The sequence below is a fragment of the Bufo bufo genome, chromosome 2 (assembly GCF_905171765.1).
Source record: "Bufo bufo chromosome 2, aBufBuf1.1, whole genome shotgun sequence".
Classification (NCBI taxonomy): domain Eukaryota; kingdom Metazoa; phylum Chordata; class Amphibia; order Anura; family Bufonidae; genus Bufo; species Bufo bufo.
The window spans coordinates 295,884,983-295,909,877 of record NC_053390.1 but is presented as its reverse complement, the minus strand read 5'-3'; the positions used below and the strand labels follow the sequence as shown (position 1 = coordinate 295,909,877).

At 44.5% G+C, this 24,895-nt stretch overlaps 2 protein-coding genes across 3 annotated transcripts in view; one reads left to right on the top strand and one right to left on the bottom strand.

Annotated features, from left to right (window-relative positions):
- Positions 1 to 1,025: 1,025 nt before the first annotated feature.
- On the top strand, positions 1,026 to 19,603 carry PIP4P1 (phosphatidylinositol-4,5-bisphosphate 4-phosphatase 1). Its single transcript, XM_040416768.1, has 7 exons — positions 1,026 to 1,280; positions 4,011 to 4,198; positions 9,489 to 9,595; positions 9,676 to 9,781; positions 17,826 to 17,878; positions 17,961 to 18,051; positions 18,130 to 19,603. Exons 1-7 carry the CDS (start codon positions 1,124 to 1,126, stop codon positions 18,271 to 18,273), a joined length of 846 nt encoding a protein of 281 aa, XP_040272702.1. The 5' UTR covers positions 1,026 to 1,123; the 3' UTR covers positions 18,274 to 19,603.
- A 2,891-nt stretch (positions 19,604 to 22,494) lies between these two features.
- LOC120988953 (O-sialoglycoprotein endopeptidase) overlaps positions 22,495 to 24,895 on the bottom strand; it is a 44,775-nt gene continuing 42,374 nt past the window's right edge. For both annotated transcript variants that reach the window (XM_040416765.1, XM_040416766.1), the window contains 2 exons: positions 24,626 to 24,724; positions 22,495 to 22,720 (listed from right to left, as the gene is read on the bottom strand). In XM_040416765.1, coding sequence (XP_040272699.1) covers positions 22,681 to 22,720; positions 24,626 to 24,724 — 139 coding nt within the window. In that variant the 3' untranslated portion in view covers positions 22,495 to 22,680. The remainder of the gene's footprint in view (positions 22,721 to 24,625; positions 24,725 to 24,895) is intronic.

The following is a 24,895-nucleotide window of genomic DNA, read 5'->3' as shown; positions in this document are numbered from 1 at the left end:
CATGTCCCCCAGCGCCATCAGCCCCTTCAAACATGCCCCCCCCCCCGCCCCGCTCACTTTATACTTACCTTTCCTGGCACTGCAGTGCGCTGACATGGAGTCCACAGGAGACGGACCGCGTCTTCTTCCCAGCATTCACCGGGCGGGACCTGACATCACACACAGCGCCAGCCAGCGTGCACGCAAGGCCCTGGCAGTGCGGTGAGGACGGGAGGCCACAGAGCGGTGAGTGAGAGGCTTTTCTTCACTCCCGCTCCGTGGTCATGTGATGTAAACGAATCCTTGATGCAGGGAAACTGCCTCGATTACATTGATGAATCGTTTCAGCCCTAGCTGTATGGAAAAAATGCAAGCAGTTTTTATAGAGTGAGGCAAAATCCTGACACGTGGGGGCTTTGTGGGCCGTGCCAATTCTTCCAGGAGGTCTCCTTTTTTCAGGAGTGTACAGGACGTTCCAGGACAAATGGCAAGTCTGATTTTCCCAGATTTCACCCTGTGAATGGGGTGAAATCCGTGATTTCCACACACAAATGAACATGCAGTTCTGAAAACTGCCAACACGGCTAGGTGAATGAGGTTGTGAGAAGTTCTGCGCTGTGGTGCTGCCAAACCGTCAGCTTTCTTGATAATATTCTGGAAGCCAAAAATTTAAAAAAGAGGTAATTTCTGTCCTTTATGTTCTCTCTCTTTTTATGATCCACTCCTCATTTTGGCTTCAAACACGCATCAAAAAACCTGAATGGCAGCCTGTCATGTGCACTAATAGATTTGCCATATTTTACTCCATCCCACTTCTAAACTAAGGTACTCTAAGTGCCCAAAACGTGTTTTTCCTGACGCCTCTGCGCACACCTCTAACCTACTTTCATAAACAATCCAGTCAATAAAGTTCTGTGAGGTGGGAAAGGAGCGACTATATCAGGTGACTGTCACATGACCTGAAGACCTTTGTTTGCAATTATCCTGCACGTGACTATGTACTTCGCGTGCGTCCTGGCAATCCTCCCCCCTCTCCGACTCCTGCGCAGGCGTACCGCGCAGCCGCAGTGTGAGGTGCGTCAGCAGACGGGAGAAGCAGCACAGCTGAAATCGTGTGTGCCGGTACTAGGTGGGAGCGAGGGACATGGCGGATGGAGAGCGCTCCCCTCTCCTCTCTGACCTCGGGGACGGAGGGGGCATGGGAGCGTCGGTAGGTCCCGGAGCCCCTTCACCTGGTACAGCACTTCCTTCGGCTGCTCCATACGGTGGTCCTGGCCCCGCCCCCAGCAACAAGCCGCAAGGTAAGGTTTCGCCCCCTAGTGATTTGTTTATTAGGGAGACCTTGAGCTCCGCCCACTTTACAATCAGCCCACACATGAACCTGTGTGCGTGGATCTGATTGGCTGGTGGAGGAAGTGATGAGAAGATCACGGCAGCAGTGGTCGCATCAAGCCTGGGGCGTGGCGTCCTTCTGGGATAGAACTTATAGGTTATTAGCAGGCCCCTGCTGCTTCAGTCACTACTGAAGGAGTCATAATGTCCCATTGTCACTGTAGGGGACACCTTAAAGGGGTTGTCTCACGTCAGCAAGTGGCAGTTATCATGTAGAGAAAGTCATATATGATGGTGACTTATCCTCAGATCGGCGGGGGTCTAAGTCCCAGCACCCCTGGTGATCAGCGGTCATGGGGAGCCGCCATGCTCAGCACTGTACATAGTATAGCCAGCCCATTCACTTCAGTGGGCCTGAGCTGCTCCTAGGCCATGTGACCGATGACATCACATGGCCTAGGAAGGGGGGTCGTCCCGGGTGTCTATCCTGAGGATAGGTCACCAATATTTATTACCAAATCACCCCTATAATACAAGGCACTTACTAATGTATTGTTATTCATATTGTCCTCTTTGCTGGCTGGATTCATTTTTCCATCACATTATACACTGCTCGTTTCCATGGTTACGACCACCCGGCAATCCATCAACAGTGGCCGTGCTTGCACAATATAGGAGAAAATGCCAGTGGTGGCTGGGACCACATAGGTTAGTGCTTTCTTCTATAGTGTGCAAGCACGACCACCATGGCTGGATTGCAGGGTGGTCATAACCATGGAAACGAGCAGTGTATAATGTGATGGAAAAATGAATCCAGCCGGCAAAGGAGACAATATGGATAATAACAATACATTAGTGAGTGCCTTGTATTAACTTTCTCTACATGATGAATGCCATTTGCTGAAGTGACACAACCCCTTTTAAGAGTTATTACCCTGAGGAATCCAGAAGGGGCCATAATTGATTGTGTATATACTACATGTGTCTGGCCTGTAAGATAGGAGGGGTCCAGTAGACTGGTGTGAGTATAGAATACATGACCTGGCCGTGTGTCCTGTACGGTGACTACTGAAGTATATAGACAGATGACCGCCCCCAACATGTCTCATATACAGTGTGTGTATATATATATGTATATACACACATTCCTGTGACATTGCCATCTCTTATATGAATGTACCTGTGTAGATGACCCGTGGTGTCATTAAAGGGAGTGGTCACCTCGGTATCGCACAGGAAGACCGCAGTCTTCATCTACAACATGAGAAGTGTACCTTGGGTGCCCTTATTCTATATGCTAATGAGGCCCCAAGTGCCCTGTTTCCAGCACTCCCTGACCAAGCCCTCCACTTGTACGCGGTCCTAGCCCCTTCCGCGCTCTTCCTGAAAGTCTTGTGCTTCTCCACTTCACTTCAAAATCAAGCACCGACTACGCTTTACAATACCTACTGAGAGCACCGGCAAGCTGCGCACTACAGGACCACCGCACAGGAAGGACGTGCATCAGGAGGGGGCAGTCTGCTTCTGCATACGATTTCAAAGTGGAGAAGAGTGATGCCATCCAATGTGAGCCCTGGAAACGCCCCCTGGGCACTTGGGACGTATTTCTCTTGGGAATGGAAACGCCCCAAAGGGTACCGAGAAAGGATGTTGTGTCTGTGGACTGCAGTCCAACTGCAATCGTTTACTATGTGAAAATGTGAACTTTCATTTTGGAGAAAAAGTATTTCTAATCCCTATGAGCAGTGGCCAAAGCCACTTTGTGCCCCCATGCTAGCCCCCTCCTCTCCTTCATCAACAGGGCCAGGTTACGGCAGTATCAGTGGGAGGAGCAAGGGTGGACTGAGAAGCTTGGGCCCGCCCTTGGTGCACAGAACTGCAAACTTGTATATGGATTAAAAGTACTTTTTCTAAAGTGAAAGTCCCCATTCCATTCAGAGATAGACCTACATTGTGTCTGGTCTAACAGTGAGTTTCTGGGGGTAGCTGGGCGCTTGTACTCTGCAGTCCCGTAGAGTTGAATGCATTAGTTGGGAGAGTCAGGACACCCCCCCTACACATCAGATAGTTGGCCAGACCCACCTGGGGTTAGGTCGACTTTAATATGTAATTGAATATATAATCTGGATGTAAGAGGTTATAGGTCGTTCAAGATAAAAAAAAAAAAAAAAAACCTTAGAAAGTAATAAAAGTAGTAATATTCCCCGTTCTCCTGCTGGTTCCTTGTGACCAATCACTGTAAAAGATACATGATGCCATCAGCATGTCCAGTGGTAGATCAAGTCTTCTTGACATCATTTCACTGGAGGTGGTGGACTTACCTGCCATTTTTTAATTGACCAATCACTGGCCAGAGTGGTGGCCTATCACAGAAAGTGATTGGCCAAGCAGTCAGTGTTGTCAGGGACCAGTGGCGGAACCGGGGAAGCGTTGACACAGGAGTAGTACAAGTTTGATTTTAAAACCTTCTAAGCATTAAAATAGCTGCCTGGAAATCCCCTTTAACTCTTGGGAAAACCAGTAAAGGCGTGCCTCAGAGGAGGAAGGGATCAGCGGTGAGAGGTGAACCGCACTCATCACAGAGAGAACATTCTCTAGGACACTTCTTATCTCAGTGGCTCTTATCAGGGTTGCTGGTTAAACAGTTTCTTTTGCCGCAATATTTGTTATATATATATTTATTTTTTTATTCTTTCCAGGCTTTCAGGTGTTCCCAACGGGTGGCTCAGTGTTACCCGGTGAAGATCCCCCACCCTATTCTCCACTGACAAGTCCAGAAAGTGGCTCTGCCCCCATGATAACATGCAGGGTCTGCCAGTCACTCATCAATGTGGAGGGGAAGATGCACCAACATGTGGTGAAGTGTGGAGTCTGCAACGAGGCCACGGTAAGAAATGCAGACATTTTACATGAACGTTACGTAGAGAAGCTGGACAGTTGCGATTGATGGTGCCAGTTGTTTACAGGGGTTGTCCGCTTTTTTTTTATTTTTCTATTGGTGACCTATGTTCAAGGGAACCATCCCATTGAAGTGAGTGATATGGCGTACTTGTAATTACACTTGCTCGCCACTGCAGTTGCGACAGCAAGAAGGTAAACAGTGAAGAGAATGCAGCGTTTCTCTTCAGTGCCAGACGATCTGATATTGCTGAACCTATCCCCCGTAAAGGTTGTCAATATAAAAAAAAATAAAGTGGACAACCCTGTTAACCCCTTAGTGACCCATATGCCTTATTACGGCGATCATTTATCGGCCTTAGGCTGGGCTGCCGCTTTTATACATGAGAGCCGCGGCCCTGCTCTAATAGCCTGGATCGGCAGGAGTGCCGATCGGGGCTGTTAAACGCTTTACATGTCTCGGGCAATGGCGCCCGCCGCATGTAAAGTGCTGACAGAGGGAGTGGACTCCCTCTGTCTCTTATCGGCACCCCACAAATGCGATCGCGGGATGCCGATGTGTGTGAAGGCTGCCTGGGGTCTGATGTAGGCCCCAGACCAGCCTTGAGTAATTTCAAGCAGGCTACGCCTCTCTGCTGGTCAGTGTCAGAATAGCATTGCCAATAAAATGCAATGCACTATAGGGATAGTGCATTGCATTTTAAAAGCAATAAAAAATCTGTCTGTTATAGTAACCTTGTGGGACTATTAAGTGGTAAAAAAAAAATCATTTATTCAATAAAAAATACCATTAAAATAAATTAAAAGTTTTTTTTTCCATTGAAAATACGTTTTTCAATGAAAAAAAAATGAAAAAAAATCTTCCCCATATGTTTGATATTGCCGCGTCCTTATTGACCCAGATTACATAAATATCACGTAAATTATCCCCTACAGTGAACGCCGTAAAAAAAAAAAAGACAGAATTGCTAATTTATTCTTAGTTGCCACCGAAAAAAACTAATAACAAGCGATCAAAAAGCGCCATCTACTCCAAAATGATACCAATTTAAAATACAAGTCGTGCCCCAAAAATCAAGCCCTCACACAACTCCATATAAATAAAAAATAAATAAAAATATGGGTCTTGGGAAGTGGCAATGCAAAAAACATTTTTATTTTATTTTAAAAAAAAAAGGGTTTTATTGCAAAAAAGTAGTAAAACATTAAGAAAAAACTATGTATTTGGTATTACTGTAATCGTACTGTCCCAGAGAATAAAGATATTATGTTATTTAATACCGAAAAATGAACACCGTAAAATTTATAACTTAAAAACGCAGTGGCAGTATTGCTGTTTTTCCCATCTCCCTCCCAGAAAGAGTTAATAAAAGTTAATCGGAAAGTTGTACCCCAAAATGGCGCCATTAAAAACTACAACTTGTCCTGCAAAAAACAAGCCCTCGTAAAGCTATATAGACGGGAAAAAAAAAAAAGTTCGAGCTCTTGGAATGAGACGTTGAAAAAAGGAAGAAAACCGCTTGGTCACTAAGGGGTTAAAGAGAATCTGTAAATGCAGTACAATCTGCAGAGAGCGGGTTATAGAACAGGAGGAGCTGAGCAGATTGATATACAGTTCTATGGTAAATAATTTATACAGGTGGCCTTATCAGTAACTGACAGCTATCTAAGTATACACAGTCATACAGAAATAGCTGTCAGTCACTGATAAAACGTCCAATGCAAGTTAGGCTACTTTCACACTAGCGTTCGGAGCGGATCCGTCTGATGTTTCATCAGACGGATCCGCTCCGATAATGCAGACGTTCGCATCCGTTCAGAACGGATCCGTCTGCATTAAAACTTAGAAAATTTTCTAAGTGTGAAAGTAGCCTGAGCGGATCCGTTCAGACTTTACATTGAAAGTCAATGGGGAACGGATCCGCTTGAAGATTGAGCCACATTGTGTCATCTTCAAGCGGATCCGTCCCCATTGACTTACATTGTAAGTGTGGACGGATCCGCTCGCCTCCGCACGGCCAGGCGGACACCCGAACGCTGCAAGCAGCGTTCAGCTGTCCGCCTGGCCGTGCGGAGGCGAGCGGAGCGGAGGCTGAACGCCGCCAGACTGATGCAGTCTGAGCGGATCCGCATCCATTCAGACTGCATCAGGGCTGGACGGAAGCGTTCTGCTCCGCTCGTGAGCCCCTTCAAACGGAGCTCACGAGCGGACAGCAGAACGCTAGTGTGAAAGTAGCCTTAGACCAGCACCTCCAAACAATGTGAGATACCGCTGCACACTACCATGGCTGCAATGCAAAAGCAAACCCTATATGCGGCAGCACACTGCTCCATGCTCAAATGCTGAAAACATGGATAAATCTGTATTGCATTACTGCTCTACTTACTATATGAAAACTGTGTGGGGCCCATCTACCAGTGACATGCCCCTCATGGGGCCCGAGCAGGGTGGATAAAAATCTATGATTTTTTTATTTATTATTTAAATCTGATTTTTTTCTTATATAAAATGCTTTTTGAGGAAAATATATTACCATCCAAAGGTTATTCCATCATGAAATAAAGATTCGTTTTTTTTAATTATGTAGAATAAGGCTGTACGTAGACTCCCATATTGTTGAATGGATTAGGCAGTGGCTGAGGGACAGGCAACAGAGGGTTGTAGTCAATGGGGTATATTCAGACCATGGTCTTGTTACCAGTGGGGTACCTCAGGGATCTGTTCTGGGACCCATATTGTTTAATATATATTGCAGAAGGCCTCGATGGTAAGGTGTGTCTTTTTGCTGATGACACAAAGATATGTAACAGGGTTGATGTTCCTGGAGGGATACACCAAATGGAAAAGGACTTAGGAAAACTAGAGGAATGGTCAAAAATCTGGCAACTAAAACTTAATGTTGATAAGTGCAAGATAATGCACCTGGGGCGTAAAAACCCAAGAGCAGAATATAAAATCAGTGATACAGTCCTAACCTCAGTATCTGAGGAAAGGGATTTAGGGGTCATTATTTCAGAAGACTTAAAGGTAGGCAGACAATGTCATAGAGCAGCAGGAAATGCTAGCAGAATGCTTGGGTGTATAGGGAGAGGCATTACCAGTAGAAAGAGGGAGGTGCTCATGCCGCTCTACAGAGCACTAGTGAGACCTCATTTGGAGCATTGTGCTCAGTACTGGAGACCATATCTCCAGAAGGATATTGATACTTTGGAGAGAGTTCAGAGAAGAGCTACTAAACTAGTACATGGATTGCAGGATAAAACTTACCAGGAAAGATTACAGGACCTTAACATGTATAGCTTGGAAGAAAGACGAGACAGAGGGAATATCATAGAAACGTTTAAATACATAAAGGGAATCAACAAGGTAAAAGAGGAGAGAATATTTAAAAGAAGAAAAACTGCTACAAGAGGACATAGTTTTAAATTAGAGGGGCAAAGGTTTAAAAGTAATATCAGGAAGTATTACTTTACTGAGAGAGTAGTGGATGCATGGAATAGCCTTCCTGCAGAAGTGGTAGCTGCAAATACAGTGAAGGAGTTTAAAGGAAACCTGTCACCGGGATTTTGGGTATAGAGCTGAGGACATGGGTTGCTAGATGGCCGCTAGCACATCCGCAATACCCAGTCCCTATAGCTCTGTGTGCTTTTATTGTGTAAAAAAACCGATTTGATACATATGCAAATTACCCTGAGATGAGTCCTGTACGTGAGATTAGTCAGGGACAGGACTCATCTCAGGTTCATTTGCATATGTATCAAATCGTTTTTTTTACACAATAAAAGCACACAGAGCTATGGGGACTGGGTATTGCGGATGTGCTAGCGGCAATCTAGCAACCCATGTCCTCAGCTCTATACACAAAATCCCGGTGACAGGTTCCCTTTAAGCATGCATGGGATAGGGATAAGGCCATCCTTCATATAAGATAGGGCCTGGGGCTATCCATAGTACTCAGTATATTGGGCAGACTAGATGGGCCAAATGGTTCTTATCAGACGACACATTCTATGTTTCTATATGTGTAATTTCTTTGGTAAATAAATTCCATTAATCCATTCACAATGTCCTGCTTTTCCAGAGGTTTTTGTAAGATTATTGGGCAGTTTCTCTGCCTACAAGATATTATCACAGATGCTTGGTTTACTTTTGCAGTTCTCAAAACTGAATTTGACTCAGCAGAGATCACAGGCCTCTTCTTCACAGCAAAAATGTTATAACATGAACAGAGTTGAGAAAAAGACCTTAATCCTAACTTCTACAAACCTATGAATGCAGAATCAACCTAATCAAACTAATATGAAAAGTTGTTTAAATCTTCATCTACTTGCATATTATAAGTTATACCAGCAAGAATTAGTCTTTATGTAGAAAACTATGATTTAAATCAAGCCTTACTGACTAGTGATTTAAATCAAATCTACCCTGGGCCTGAGCCTACAAAATTCAGGATAATATAAAATCCAGCTATATTATACTTTAATTATTAATTAGGGCTGCTAATCTGAGTATAATATAGCTAGATTCTGCATTTCTCAGAATTTTGTAGGCTTAGGCCCCACAAGAGGCATGTCTGAGGGTGTAGGTCCTGTCTATTGGAAGCCCCCTTGTCGCTGGTAGATGGGCCCGACATTAATCAAGAATGTGCGCAGAGCTTTTAGTAAGTATAGCAGTAATGCAATTCAGAGTACTCCATGTTTCCAGTGTTTGATGGCTACTGAGCTCAGAATAGGCAAAAAAATGTACATCAATCTGCTCAGTGTCACGGCCTCTGTTGTGTGCGCCGTCTTGTTGTTGCAGAATGGAGGTGACCTGCTCGCTTTTCCTGGTGTCCAGGCCTAGCTGCTTCCCCGTTTTCCTACGCTATATGGTGGGGATTTTCCCCCCACTTCCCACCGTGACAGTATGTCTAGCTAGGAGGCCCTCCTACTGGACAGATGGTATATCCAGGAAAGGAGCAACACTTCAGCTCACACAAAGGCTGGAGTGCAACTGACCTCAGGCTCACAACACAACATATAAAGGGCCAAGAGGCCGCACCCAAGACACACCAGCCAGGGAAGGACCAAGGGGAAAGCAGTAGCCACAACAACAACACGTTGCCGCAGGCAACAGCATGCACAACAGAGGCCGTGACACTCAGCTCCTCCTGCTCTATAACAAGCTACTTGCAGATTGCACTGTGTTTCATGGTGACAAGAGGACCTCTTTAGTGTAACGATGGTGAAATGAATGAGGAGGAGGCAATGTATCCATGACTTGTCCTTTATTTCTATAGCCCATAAAGAATGCCCCCCAGGGGAAGAAGTATGTGCGCTGTCCTTGTAATTGCTTGCTGATCTGTAAAGTCACTTCCCAGAGGATAGCCTGTCCAAGACCATACTGGTAAGAGCTTTTTGAGTAGCGTGCTCATGTGCTATAATGTAAGAGCGATAATTGGGTAACTGACCTGTGTGTTTCACTAGTAAAAGAATCATCAACCTGGGCCCTGTGCACGCCGGGCCCCTGAGCCCAGAGCCACAGCCTGTCGGAGTGAGGGTCATCTGTGGACACTGCAAGAACAACTTTCTGGTATGCTTTCTATTCCTGGTATACGTACAACCTCTATATCGGTGCCATGATTGCAGGACTGCCGCACACCTGACTGTTGTGTGCTTTATAAGAGAAAGTCATGGGAATTTTTCTGCAGTTATTCCCTCTCCCATAAAGGAAAATAAGAGTTTTAAGTAAATGCAGCTGTCAGACCAAATCCCCCCCCCCCCCCCCACTCTAATTTACATATAATCTGAAGTAAATGTCTGACCCCCCAATATAACCAGTGAGCGCCAGGAAACTGCCTAAACAAAGAAAAAAACCAAGCTCACGTCTTTGCTGGTTCATTCACACGACCGTATTAATGGGTCCGCACCCGTTCCGCATTTCAATGCGGCCGCAAAAGATGCGGACAGCACACCGTGTGCTGTCTGCATCCGTAGTCCTGTTCCGCATCCCCGCAAAAAAGATAGAGCAAGTCCTATTCTAGCCCGCAATTGCGGACAAGAATAGGACTTGCTCTATCATAGTGGTGGCCATGACTGGTCCGCAAATTGCGGAACACACACGGGCCGATATTCGTGTTTTGCGGATCCGCAATTTGCGGCCCGCAAAACACTACAGTTGTGTGAATGAGTCCTAAAAGGGAGTCTGTCAGTAGTTTTGACCTCTGCCCAGGGTAGTCAAGTTGAATTGACAAGCGCATCCCGGAAGCGGGAGGAAGGTGAAGCAGTTTACACATAGCTCAGTGGCTCTTTATGCATCTGGCATGTCTGAGGTTGTCCCATCTCAGTGTTTCATGGCTGACAAGGGAATAATCCACAGTAAGCATCGGCTCGGAGAGTTGGAATTATGGAAACCGCTGAGTGGCTGGTGCTCCACTGTTACTGTAGCTCCCATAGCTGTAAATGGTCACACTGTTGCTGGAACTCCGGAGTTACGGAAGCTCGGGAGAATTTCAGGCTAACCCCCTTTCCTCATACCGTATATATATTCTGAAAGTATACACCCAACACATAGTCAAAATGCTAATCACTTTATACACACTGACACCTTCGCATCAATTTTCATAAAAAAATACATAAAAGTCAGTATTGGTGGTTAAAGTAAATTTGTCAAAAAAAAAATTTTCTTCCAGTTACACACACACTTTTTTTTTTTTTTTTCTAATCTGTTTTCATTTAGTGATTGCAGATTATTTTTAGTCTGTTTCCTGCACATGATTATGGGGGCGGCTATCTTGCCTGAGCTGTTCTTAACAGCATTTAGAAAATTGCTTTACAGCAGCCACATGGTCCATAGACACAATGGACTGAAGGGGACCTTATTGTCTTCTATGGGAGAACTTTCTAGGCAGGCTCTGTGATTGTACACGGGAAGAATAGATAAAATCTGACAATCACCTACTGTGAATCGTGGATCAGGTCTTATCTGCCTTTCTAATCCTGCCTATAATTACATCACCTCTGTGTATAGATAAGCAGGTAACTGCAGTAAGGTGATCTGTACAGGCCAAGAAGTGGCGCCTATTATTAGGCTTAGTGGCAGGTCCGAAAAACTGCAGGATTTAAAGAGGACCTGTCACCACAAAATGCAATGCAATCTACAGGCAGCATGGCATAGAGCAGGAGAGGCTGTGCACATTGATATATATATTTTTTTGGGGGGGAATAGATTCAGAAAAACCTGTAATTCATACATTTATATAATTGCTCTGTGAACAACTATCGGTACAGGAGGTAGGTGTTCTCAGTGACTGCTATCTCTGCGTGCACACTTAGGCCTGTATTACACCAACAGATTATCTGACCATTATCTGTCTAATCAGACCAATAGTTGGTGTGTGTAATTGGCCATCTAACCAATGACTGGTCAGATAATCTGTAATACGGGCCTTATACACACAATGTTATCAATTACTGATAACCCCTTCCTCCTGTACCAATAGCTGTTCACAGGAAGTGGAAAACACAAAGATATAAATGTACAAATTACAATATATATCAATCTGCTCAGCTCCTCCTGCTCTATAACATGGTGCTTTCAGATTGCACTGCATTTTGTGGCGACAGGTCTTCTTTAAATATTGATAGAGACTTATAAACTTTTAAAGAATTTTTGGTGATCTTATTTTTAACATAAAAACGTGATTTAAACAATAGGCCATTTTCTGATGACTCGCTTCCTATAAAAGTGTGAGCCAAGCAGAAAGTTATACACACCACACATCCTAAAAATAGACGTTCAGCATGTATATACATATCACGTAGTCCTAAAGTTACATGCACAAATTCTCATAAAATCATTACAACTGGAAAGACCAAAAATGCAGTTTTAACCCCTTGAGTCCCACTGCCGTACATGTGCAGCGGAAGGAGGGGTTTTAAATACGCCGTCTTCTGGCGGCAGAGGCCCTAGGCTAATGCATTCGACCAGCAATAATGCCAACTGCATACATTTAACCTTTAGATGCCGTGGTCAGACCACGGCATCTAAAAAAATAAATAACGAAAAAACGGAAATGTGCACTTACAGGTTAGGACTGGCTGCCCCATGGGGCAATCGGTTGAGCCTTTCCTTCTCTCTGATGCACTGTGTCTCTCTGAAGAGACTCATTGTATTAGAGCTACACTTCCTATGGAAGCTTGTAGGTCGCAGGTCTTTATAGGATAACTGCAAATAAAAATGTAAAAAAAAAAAAAAAATTGATTACACAACTTGAAAAGTGCACCCCCAAAACCTATATATTTTAAGAAAGTATACAACCTGTGTTACGTAGCGGCATGATGCAAGCATGTTGCCGTGCCACGGTCCTGCCCCCAGCTTGCCTCCTCCCCGGCATCTCGTGCTCCCCTCCCTGTATGGAGAAACGCTGGCCCTGAGCGATACTGCAGGGTACCAGATACCCGCCCGAGACTGACTACCCTGGGCAGAGTCCAACCCGGATATCGCTGACCCTATTCCTGACCGGTAGTTGTCAGGTTTATATCGGGCTGCTGAGATCTTGAGAGACCAAGGCGGGCTCTGGGGAAAAGCCTTAATGTTTGGACGGCAGTGCCCCTCGTCACCAGGTGGGACTCGACTCCTGTGCTGTGGCCGTATGGGTCTTGGCGCCGTGGCCGGCTGTTGGCTCTGAGAGGACTGCGACTGAATATGTTGGCGCTCCCTTCCTGTGGAGTGATTTGTCTGCCGCGGCCGGCATTAGGTTGTCTCCGGTCTTTGTCGCACGAGTGAGAGGGGCGCTAGCTGAAGGATGGAGGTGAACACCCTCTCCAGGGCAATGCAAGTATTACTCCACCCGCAGTGTTGATGTACTAACCATCCGCTGTCTTCTGAATAACTTTTACTTCCTGACATATTTGTCCGCTATTTGAAAGAGGAGACGCTATCTTAATTACTTTAATTACCTAATCTACTAGCTTTTGACTAACTTTTATTTATCTACCATATTTATCGGCTACCTCGAGAGGAACTGATGCTACATCTTTGTATTCATACGTCAGATGTAGTATATGAGACTGGGTTGAAGGATCTACTATTTGGCGACCCTTATCTCTACAGGGAGACTTCCCCATTGTAGGATTTTAAAAGAACTTTCTCAGGTTCCTTCCTTGGAAGTCTCATCAAAGCTCCCTGAGAAGATCGATCCTGTGCCTTTCTCTTTCTATTGGTGTTAACTCTGATTTTGGTGCCTAAGTGGTGTCTTATGTGAAGACTGGGGAAAGAGGAAGGAGAGGGGAGAGGAAAAGGGAAAGAAAAAAAAAATCCTAAATCCTACAATAGGAAATCTGCAGGGGCGCCGTCCCCAAAGGGGAGTGGAGTTAGTAGCCCTTTAACAAAAATGGAGAGATTCCTTAAATCCCCTTCCCCCTCCAAAGCCAGAGGGAGTCAGAAATCTCAAGATAGTTTTGAACGAAGAGACTGGGTTGCACCCTGATGTGGCAGAATCAGGACTTAATGAAGGAACTGATAATCATATGGGCATTATAGATCAGAAGTTGGAAGATATTTTAGGCGCCGTTAAAATGACCAGTCTTTAGGAGCACTCTCCGCTACTGTCGCCGCTGTTCAATCAGATATTTTGCTGATAAAAGACGAGCTGAACAAAATGCGGTCAAGAGTTAAGGACACAGAAACTTCCATTGATGAAACAAAAAAGAAGGTAGCTAGAATGAGTAAAAGGATTGAAGAAATAGATCTGGACCGTAGGCTCGGAGATACAATCTCAGACTGATGATGGGCTTCCCTAAAGGGGTAGAAAAGGAAGACCCTGCGGGGTTTACACAAAAATGGTTACAGGAAACCCTTAGGACAGAACTACAGTCACCTTTTGTTTATGGTGGAGCATGCTCATCGGACCCCATTTAAGAAACCCCTGATTGGAAGCCCCCCAAGGTCTCTTTTAGTAGAAATGATGTGCTTCAAAGATAGGGATTATGTATTAGGACGTAAAATAGAGAAACAAGAGATAGAGTACAATGGGAATAGAATTGAGATCTACCCAGATTTTTCAAGAGAAACGCAGAATAAAAGAGAATATTGAGACATCAAGAAAAGGCTTAAGTAAGTCAATATTAAGTACTCGATGTTATATCCGGCAAAATTAAGAATTGTTTATAAAGATACCGTGTTTTTTTTTTTTTTTTTCATAAACCCGGTAGCGGCTGCGGAATGGTAAGATTCTAAGGGAATATGAGATGAAGAAGGTGTTTTAAGAATCCTTGGTATCATTATATTTGAAGCTCGGATGGAGGAGGGGTGTTGGGGATGGCTGGGGGGGGGGGAATTGGTGTTGTGGAAGAGATTTATGAGGTGTTGTACGCTCATGAATTATGGTGGGGAGGGTAGACCTTTTTCTATTCTAATGGCATGTAAGATACATAGGATATTAACCTGGAATGTACGTGGATTAGTGGACAACACAAAAAGGAGAGCAGTGTTTGACTTAATTTATAAACATCTCCCTGCGATTGTGGGCCTTCTGGAAACGCATGTACCATTTGAGAAGATTGATGCCATGAGAAGGAAGTGGGCCCAATACGAATATCATTCCTGTCTCTCTTTATATTCTCATGGCATCAGCGTGTACATACATAAAAATATTGATTATGCTCCATTAGCACAACTTATTGATAGGGAAGGTAGATATGTTTTTTTTTATATGGATTTTGGAATGGCCAGAGATGTATATTAGCTTTTGTGTATATCCCTCCCCCCTTTTCATCTTTTGTGTTGAATAAACTGGTGGAGTTTATCTCTGGTAAAAATAAATGCCCAGTCCTGGTGACGGGTGATTTCAATGCTGTAATGAAGGCTGGGATTGATAGACAATCCACCTTGATAGACCATAAGGCTCTTTTATATAATATTTGTCAGGAAATGGCGTTATTCGATTTATGGAGGTATCTCTATGGAAGTAGAACGGCTTTTTCCCGTTTTAGCCGTTCCTGTAACGCAATGTCCAGAATAGACCTTGCCCTTGCCAGTAGCGAATTTATTGATAGGATTCAAAAAAATTAGATATGAAGCCCATGGCATCTCTGATCATTCCCCGATTCTATTATTAATTACTGAACGGGATATGAGGATTGAGAGTTGGCGTTTTAGGTTAAACTCGCATTGGATACAATTATTAGGAGAAGTATTAATAAATAATGAGATATCTGAGTTCTGGAAACTAAATAAAGATTCCGCCCATGTACATATTGTTTGGGACGCCTTAAAAGCTTTTTTACGTGGCCTCTCCTGCTATAAAATAAGGAAAAAGAGAATACAATATGCGGAAACTGAGAAAAAAACTGGAGGAGAAAGTTATTAAATTAGAATCTGACATCATTATAGATAATAATTTGGTTATTTGAGAGCAATTAAGGCTACTTTCACACTTGCGTTAGGAGCGGATCCGTCTGGTGTCTGCACAGACTGATCCGCTCCTATAATGCAAACGCTTGCATCCGTTCAGAACGGATCCTTTTGCATAACTGTTTATTTCAGATCTGATTTTTCACTTTGGAAAACTCAGATCCGACAGTATATTCTAAACACAGAAGCGTTCCCATGGTGATGGGGACGCTTCAAGTTAGAATATACTGAGAACTGTTTACATGACTGCCCCCTGCTGCCTGGCAGGTGCTGCCAGGCATCAGGGGGCAGACCCCCCCCCCTCCTGTACTTAACTTATTGGTGGCCAGTGCGGGCCCCCCCTCCCTCCCCAGTATTAATTGTAACCAGTGCGGCCCCCCTCCCTCTATATTCATTCATCGGTGGCCAGTGCGGATTCAGAGTATTAAATATGACCAGTGCGGCCTCCCCCTCCCTCCCCAGTATTAAATATGACCAGTGCGGCCTCCCCCTCCCTCCCTCCCCAGTATTAAATATGACCAGTGCGGCCTCCCCCTCCCTCCCTCCCCAGTATTAAATATGACCAGTGCGGCCTCTCCCTCCCCAGTATTAAATATGACCAGTGCTGCCTCCCCCTCCCTCTATATTCATTGGTGGCCCGGCCAGTGCGGATTCCAAGTATTGTGACCAGTGCGGCCTCCCCTCTTCCCCCCCCCCCCCCCTAATTAAAATCACCCCCCCATCATTGGTGGCAGCGGAGAGTACCGATCGGAGTCCCAGTTTAAATCGCTGGGGCTCCGATCGGTTACCATGGCAGCCAAGACGCTATTGCAGTCTTGGCTGCCATGGTTACTTAGCAACAAATAGCAGCATTATACTTACCTGAAGAGCTGCGATGTCTGTGTCCGGCCGGGAGCTCCTCCTACTGGTAAGTGAAAGGTCTGTGTGGCGCATTGTTTTTCGTGTGAAATTCCCAATAAGTTTGATGTGTCACATGACCCTCTTCCTATTGAAAAAACAAAAGTTGGATTCAAAATGGTCACCACCCATCTTGAAAAGTTTCCCCCCTCACATATACTAATGTGCAACAAACAGGAAGTTAATATCACCAACCATTCCCATTTTATTAAGGTGTATCCATATAAATGGCCCACCCTGTATATTGGCTATTCCTCTCTATGGTAGCATGTAATGGGTATTGCTAAAGAAAGTATCCGAATATTTTACAATAAAGATTGGGTATGGAGAGGATAGGAACTGTGTTTGTAGTGCGAGTAATTTAATTTTGCAATCTGGATGCTGAGTTGTGATGTCAGTAAAAGGCCTAACTAGGTGCAGAGGGATGAAGTGCTCATCTTCTCACTTTTCAGGGGAAAAAAACAACCCCCCCCCCCCCCCACCCATATATGAAGTATGTTCTCTGATTATTGGGGGGGGGGAGAACATGCACAGAAGTCCATGGTGCCCTTCTAGTTATACAGGGACAGGAGGATCTATTTCTCTCCTTTTTATACGGTCGTGTGAATGAGCCAGCAAAGATGTGAGCTTGTTTTTTTTCTTTTATTTGTCAGCATGCCCCCCTCTCCCACTTCAGGCTGGCTGAAGGCATGGGGGTGGAGGCTGCTTTAACCTGGTCTATCTCCGGCTGTATAGCAGCAAGAGATATGAACCAGGTCTTGATTGAAAGCTTACATCTAAGGATCGCAGTGCTAGAAACTGGGTTGGAAGTGAGAGCTGCAGGTAAATGCAGCTCCTACTTCACCGGTTTCTAGATTTGGATGTATCGCGCCTAGCACCACACTCCTAATCTTTTAAACAATACCTGTCTTATATCCTGGCTGAGATACAGCCATCAGTAGTAAGGACATATCTCATACGTTCTTGACTGCTGCAGTGCTACCCTGCGAGGATGTGTGGGATATGTCCTTGGCAATGAAAGGGTTAATGCAATTGCCCTGGAGGCGGTTCTTTCATGGGCAGAGTGTCGGACGGTCCCCTCCATGCCACTGTCCGTGAACAGTGGATTATCTGAGGTCCAAGATGTGGGGAAATCTAAGGTGGGAATATATTATGTTTCCCCATTCTGCCATCCTCAGTTTCTGCCATATGGTGAAAAAAAGCAGCATTGTGACGCTAGGAAGGGTCCAGAGTCACGGTGACCACTCATTGTAACGAATGGTTGAAAGCAGGTGGTGCAGGAATCCATACGTGATGCTTATGTTTCCCTCTCTTCCTCTCATAGTGGACAGATTTTTCAGACCGGACCTTGGCACGCTGCCCACACTGCCGAAAAGTGTAAGTATGAGAGAAGTGGTTGCCACAGGAAGAGGATGGATGCGTGGATTTTTATTTTTTTATGGTTTTTATTTATCTGCAGTTCCTCTATTGGACTGAGGTACCCAAGAAAGAGATGCGTTTGCTGCTTTCTGATTGGCTTGTTATTTGCTCTAGCTGCAGCTGGACTTGTGGTGAGTACAAACATATAACCTGAAAAGATGCTAAAACGCCAATCTTATATTTACGTAAGAATTTTATCTGTCTTGCAGGGAGGCACGTGGTCTTGGGCGCAGACGTACGGTGGAATCTATGCCTCGTGGGCAGTGCTGCTGCTGTTGGCGCTGATCTGTTTGGGCCGTGCCATTTACTGGGCGTGTATGAGGGTCAGTCATCCCATCCAGAGCTTCTCGTGAGCCTGCCTAGACCTGCCTCCTCCAGTCCTTCCCCCTCCCCCCCTTGGTGGCGAGTAACCTTTTAAAGGGATAGAACGGAGTCATTGCCGTGGCCATCAATCAGCTGACGAAATCCTTACTGCCTTGTGGAGCAGTACTGAATATGATGATTCGACTATATTCAAACGACCTACTAATGTTCACTGCTGCCCAGTGTTAACCTCTTCACCGCCAGGGACTGCAAAGTATTGCAGGACCCTGTAGCTGCTAAGGGGTTGATTTGATTTTTTTTAAAAATAATCTTGTAAACCTTAACGAGGAGTGTAGGGGGCGCTATAGAGACAGATAACCGCTGCAAGCTACATTTTATTTTTGCAGCAGCAGACGCAGGGTAATGTTTACATTGAGGAGCAGGGCCTTCTGGGAAGGTGCATTAGTAAGGATTAATGTGAAAAAGTGATGCCATAGTAAGACAGCCTTGTGGGAGGATGTTTCTCACATTGTGTCATATCCTTTTTGTTGCACCTTAATTTTTTATTTTTTTTGTTGGTGGGGGGAGAGAGAGAAAGAAATCAGGGTTTGGATGAGTAGCATAAAGCCTTTACCCCACGATGAACGCCATTTCACCTGCAGCCTTTCCAGAGAGGCCTTCAGAACACATATCACTAGGAGAAGGACCTTTTCAACCAGTAGCATAGCTGCATGCGGACAGCAGACCAGTGCAAATCCTTCCATCATTTTTAGGTATATTCACAAAGGAAAGAAACGCCTCCTTGGTCCTTCCGCTATGAATCCATTCCATATACCACAGTGGCAGTAGCTAATAAAGTAGAATCAGGCTATGTATGAAATCCTTATACCAATGATTCGTCACCTTAATCATGTCTTACCCATTGCTGAATGTTAGGCCAAATTTGACACACTGGAATTTTAAACCGTTCAATGTTTTAAGCCGCGATAAAGCCTTTCATGGTTTTAGTTTTTTTGGGGACACTACATAGAGCCACATACGGACACCATTAGATGTGGTGGTCAGAAGCCTCGTCTTGTGTTTATGATCTTGCTCCGTATGATGGGGTATGGCGGCAGTACGGGCGGGAAACAAAGTAAGTGGGGAACTTACTGAGAAGGAAACCCATTGTGACGTCTATAGGGTCCAATCTGTTTTTATGATTGTGCAGCTGAGTTGTAAATAATTTACTTCCTCTTCCTGTTGCTGCTGTGCTTCCTGCTAATTTTATTTCACTTGAAAATGTAAATGTTTTTTTTTTTTTCTTTTTAAATTGTCTTGGCTTATTTCTAGAAATGTGCTGAGCGTTGTTCCTAAAACATTAAAGAAAAAATGACACACGTTGTAGGGCTCTTTTTGATACTGCACATGATCTGAGGAGGTCTTCTCTGCAGGAGCAGTTAGGCCTTCCACTAGGACACCTTCGCACAGACTTCTGTTTGGGCCTTGCTAGAATTCTATATTTCATGGCAAAATGAGAGCAGAAGAAAGTGGATTAGTCAGTCCTTAGGTTATGATGTGGGGTATCTGGCAAAACTAGGATGAATCCTGCCAGAAAATATTAGTCAAACAGTACTTAAAAGGATTTTATTTATTTTTTTACTGTTGACCTATCCTCTGAATTCGTATCTGATCGGTGGGGGTCCGACACCCAGGACCCCCACTGATCAGCTGTTTTGAGAAGACAGCAGTGCTCCTTGAGCGCTACGGCCTTCTCGCAGCTTACCAAGCACGGCGCCGTACCTTGTATAGTGGCTGTGCTTGGTATTGCACTCAGCCCCATTGACTTGAATGGGGCTGAGCTACTCCTGATGAACATGTCGTCACTGGCCTAGGGAAAGCAGAGAGAAGGCCGTGAGCGCCACTGTCTTCTCAAACAGCTGATCACTGTAGGTCCCGGGTGTCGGACCCCCACTGATCACCTATCCTGAGGATAGGTCATTAGTAAGAAAATCTCCGAAAACCCTTTTAAGAGTGACCTCTTATGGCACCTATACACATTAGACAGCACTTGTACAAACTAGGCGATTTCAGTGGGATTTGAAGATGATCTAATGTATGACTCTTTGCCAATAGGAGAAAGAAGGTCCTGCCAGTGACTTGTGGCTGCAGATCTTCACCAGTCACCACTGGAATAAAAGTTCACAGATCAGCAGTTTTGCATGTTTATCATGGCTAATAGCCACATGTAGTTGTATGCCAACCTGCCCACTGAGGTCAGGTTTGGGTAGTGACACACCCGCTGATTTCAGTGGTCTCTCACTGCCATGATGGCATTCAGCACCAGCGCTGTGAAGGAGATGTATCCGATGCTTGCTGCCCCCGCTCTGACTAGAATTGACAGATTTCCTTCTTTTGTACATCAGGAAAGTAACCTCTCAATTATCGCTTGTGCAGGCTTCTGCTGGTCAGTACTATAAAAGTACTGAATACCATGATGGCAGTGACAGACCGCTGAAATCAGTGGGTCTGTCTCTATAGGCACTGTGCAGCGGGCAGATACCCCAACAGTGCCTTCATTTAGTTGGATCCCTGAACTAATGATATAACTCTCCAGCCCCATCGTATATATTGCAAATAAAGCTGGAGGAGACTTAAAGGGGTATTCCCATCTCAGCGATATGCCGCCACACTCCATTCACTGCTATGGGAGCTCGGAGGATAGCTCAGTGCTGGCTCAGCTATTTCCAGCAGTCCCACAGAGGGGAATGGAGAGGTGGCTGAGTGCCCTCTATTCATTTCTATACATAGCAGAGCAAACAGTTCTATATAGATAAAAGAGAAGAGCATGGGCCAAGATAAAGCAAATACCCGGTGTGCATATTCTCACCCGTCATAAATGTAAAGCGCAGGGAAAAGATATGACTGGCTGTACCCTGAACAACCTAAAAATGACACTGAGATGTAACTTGCCAGTTGGTTTAGGCTATACCACCCACACTATATTTTCCTGTTGTGCCTAGGCTGATATGCTTTAAAGCACTGAATCATACCTAAACTGTAATTCAATTTTTTATAATTCAATAGTATGGGTCATAGTAATGAGCATTTCCTCCCCCCTGCTCCAGTCAAGGTCAAGCCTGTTGAAGTCTATGGAAAGGGGAGGATGAGCTGCTGAGGCAGACAAGGCTTATATCTCCCCAGAGCTGGATTATCAGAAGGTCTCTTTTCTGCCTCAGCAGCTCGTCCTTCCCCAGACTTTTCTTTAATAAACTATATTACAAAGTTCACTAATATTTTAGAAGCTACTATTAAATTGTGGAAATGGAAATAAAATGTAGGTACACACTGAAGCTTAGCTGCAATAGGAATTGCCTTAGTGTTACTAGCACAATCAGGAAACCTAAGATACTGGTAACAGGAGGGTACGCAGGGTATGTTAATAAGGGTGGTGTCACCCAGCTTTTTGTGGCAGTTTTTTTTAAGAAATATAAAAGAAGGATTTGTATACTTAAATTGCCAAAAAACCTGTGACGCCAGCTTAAATGAGGTTCTGTCCTATCCCTTTATTGTGAAAAGAGAGTGTTAACTAAATATAAATCTATACCTCATCTACAAGCCAGCATCTCACTGACTCATATACCTTGTAATCTCTGTTAGGCCTCAGGCATGCGGACCCGTTCACTTCATTGGGGCCGCAAAAGATGCGGACAGCACTCCGTGTGCTGTCCGCATCAGTTGCCCCGCAAAAAAAATATAACCTGTCCTATTCTTGTCCGTTTTGCGGACAAGAATAGGCGGGTATATCAATGGCACACACATGGACGCCATCCGTGTTTTGCGGACCGCAAAACACACAGTGGTCGTGTGCATGTAACCTTAGGCAGAGTCATTAACTCAATCAGTGCCCTGTGCGTGTCTGGGTAAAACAACTCCATGCTGCATTTATCATGTTTGACATGTAGCCAATGTGCTGACAGAACACTAGATCTACAATTACTATGAAACTCGCCCGATCAGCAGTACTTCGTATTGCTTTGCACTCGCACCACCATTGCAGTTTTGTTAACTATGGCATGGGTACAAGGCTTCATCAGTTCAAGAACCTAAATGATGATCTAATCCTTGTCCTGTTGGACGCACATGACGACTCCTATCCCTGACGCTTTTTGTTGCTGGACTGCCATGCTTTGCGAGTTGTGCTCCTCGTCCATATGATCTCACAAGCCAAATCTTTGCCATTTCAGAATAATGTATCTGCACAAAGACATAAACCATTTACAGACTTCTGTCAGATATCAGAAGGGTCCCCATTTATTTGGTATTTTTGTCAGTGATATTAACATTGTGTGTCCTTAAAATAAATACAACTTAGATTAAGATGTATGGCAAATAATATGATCATGGCTTCTGAAGTCTGAAACCCAGGTTCACTTATAAACATACAGTCGGGACGCAACACTACAAGTGGGTTCATTTCAGTCTCTCCATGTCACCTCTACTTCATCGGTCCGGTATCTGTGGAAACCAAAAGAAAGGGTCAGACATTCCCCTTTTTGTAGGTGTTCCCCATTACCTGTCAAGCCAGCATGTTGTGGGCGGCTGGAGACTTGAACCAACATGGTCCACAAGAATGAACAGGTTCCAACAAACATTAGAACTCGGATCACTGTGCATGCATAGACAGCTCCGAAATAAAATCTGTGTGTTTGGGTATGTTCACATGGGACAGTTTAGCTGTGGATTCCCCCATCCAACTTTGCAGGTGGAAAATATGCATTGTATTTGTGTTGAACTTTGGTGAAGATCACCTTCCAAACTATTCCCATGTGTTGGGTTTTCACAATACAAATGTAGGGTGGTGTCACACATAGGTTTATTTTTGGCGGTTTTGAGGAGGTGTGCAGTTTTTGGTGTTGATTTCTTTTTGCAGCGCTTTTAGGCAAGAAGTGTTAGCTCCAGATGTTTTATGGAAGTCTATGGGAAATTCTAAACGCCAGACAGGCAGTTTTTTTCATGCTAGAGATGCACCTTTTAGGTTAATCCACAGCATGCCGTTGGTCTGGTGGCTATCATCAGTACCAAGGCTGAACCTGCTTTCACCACTGAACACATCAGCGTTTGCACAGGGGCTAGAGAGCGTCTACTGCCATAATGCAAAGTGTGAAGACACACAAGACCAACACTAACTGCCATGGCCATTCCCAGCAGGTATTCATGGATGTCCAGGACATAGACTACTGCTCTTTTTGACTCAGCAGATGTGTTTCAACAAGAGAATGTCCAACCCACACACTACACAACGTGTTCTCCAGGGTATCCAGCAGCTCCCCTGGTCAGTTCGATCACCAGCTGTCTCCCCCATTGAGAATGTCTCAGACTAGATTGGGTGACCGATCTCCTATACACAGCCAATAACCACGTTGGCTGAACTTTAAGTTGAAAGAGCTTGAATATCCAGCATCTGTATGACCGTTATCATGCCAGACTGGCAGCCTGTATTACAGCGACAGGCGATGCCACCCAGTATTAATGTGACCCTGCCTCAACTAATACCCTCCTGCAGAGCCCAAAATAATGGATATACTACCGTGGTTGTGTTATCATTGACCATGCACCATTAACAGTTTATACTTTGCTCAGTCGCATTAAAGGGGTTTTCAAAATGTTTTTGTTTTTTTTACTGACACCCAGGACCCCTGGCATTTAGCTGTAATAGAAGGCAGTAGCGCTGCAGCCTTCTCCAGCATTTCCTAGGCCATGTGATGTCACGTCCATTAGTCACATGGCCTAGGTGCAGCTCAGCCTTATTGAAGTGAATGGGGCTGAGCTGCTATACAATGAATGGTGCTGTGCTTGGTAAGCAAAGTGAAGGCTGTGGCGCCATTGCCTTGTCAAACAGCTTATAGGAGGGGGTGGTAGACCCACACCGATCAGATACTGATGATCCAGAGGATAGGTAATCGGTAAAAAACACTTGGAAAGCCCCTTTAAGTTTTCCAGGTGGTCTTTTTTCATTTTCCGGTAATGTATTTTCTCCATACTGCTCTACAGAGGAAGTGACATTACGGTGGGTACATACTTTCCTACATAATACATACAAAAAAAATGGCAGATGGTAAAGAACACTATATGTCAAAAATTCCTAAATAAATATAAAAATTAAATAAATAATAATGATGAGCAGTCGCAATAGTGAGGCCTTTTTATGTTGAAAAACGCACAAGTCAAAACTGTGGCAGAACTCTTAGGTCAGATTCAGATATCGTTTTTGTAGTCACTCAGGAAAGGATACAAAAAGAATAAAAATAAAAGACTTTTTATATCCAGTCCTGTGTTTAACTAAAAAAAACAAAACCTATCAGGAGTGAATCCAACCTTTATGTCACGTGATATGGGTTCATACTGGCGACGGACACTGACCTCTGCGTTATCCAAGAATCTTCTAGTGCTGTAACTTGACCTGAACGGAACATTTCCCATCCTGCTTGGGCGATCATTGCCCCATTATCAATACAGAACCTGTCATACACCAAAGATGTCCATATAAATAATCATAATTCAGCGCCTTACAACTGGAGAAGTAGAGTAAATATCAAGTACAGGGTCATCGGCTTATCTGAATGTAAGAGAAAGGTGTGATTAAAGGATATAGATTAAAGCTATAGATTGTTGGCTTTAATCTATAGCGGA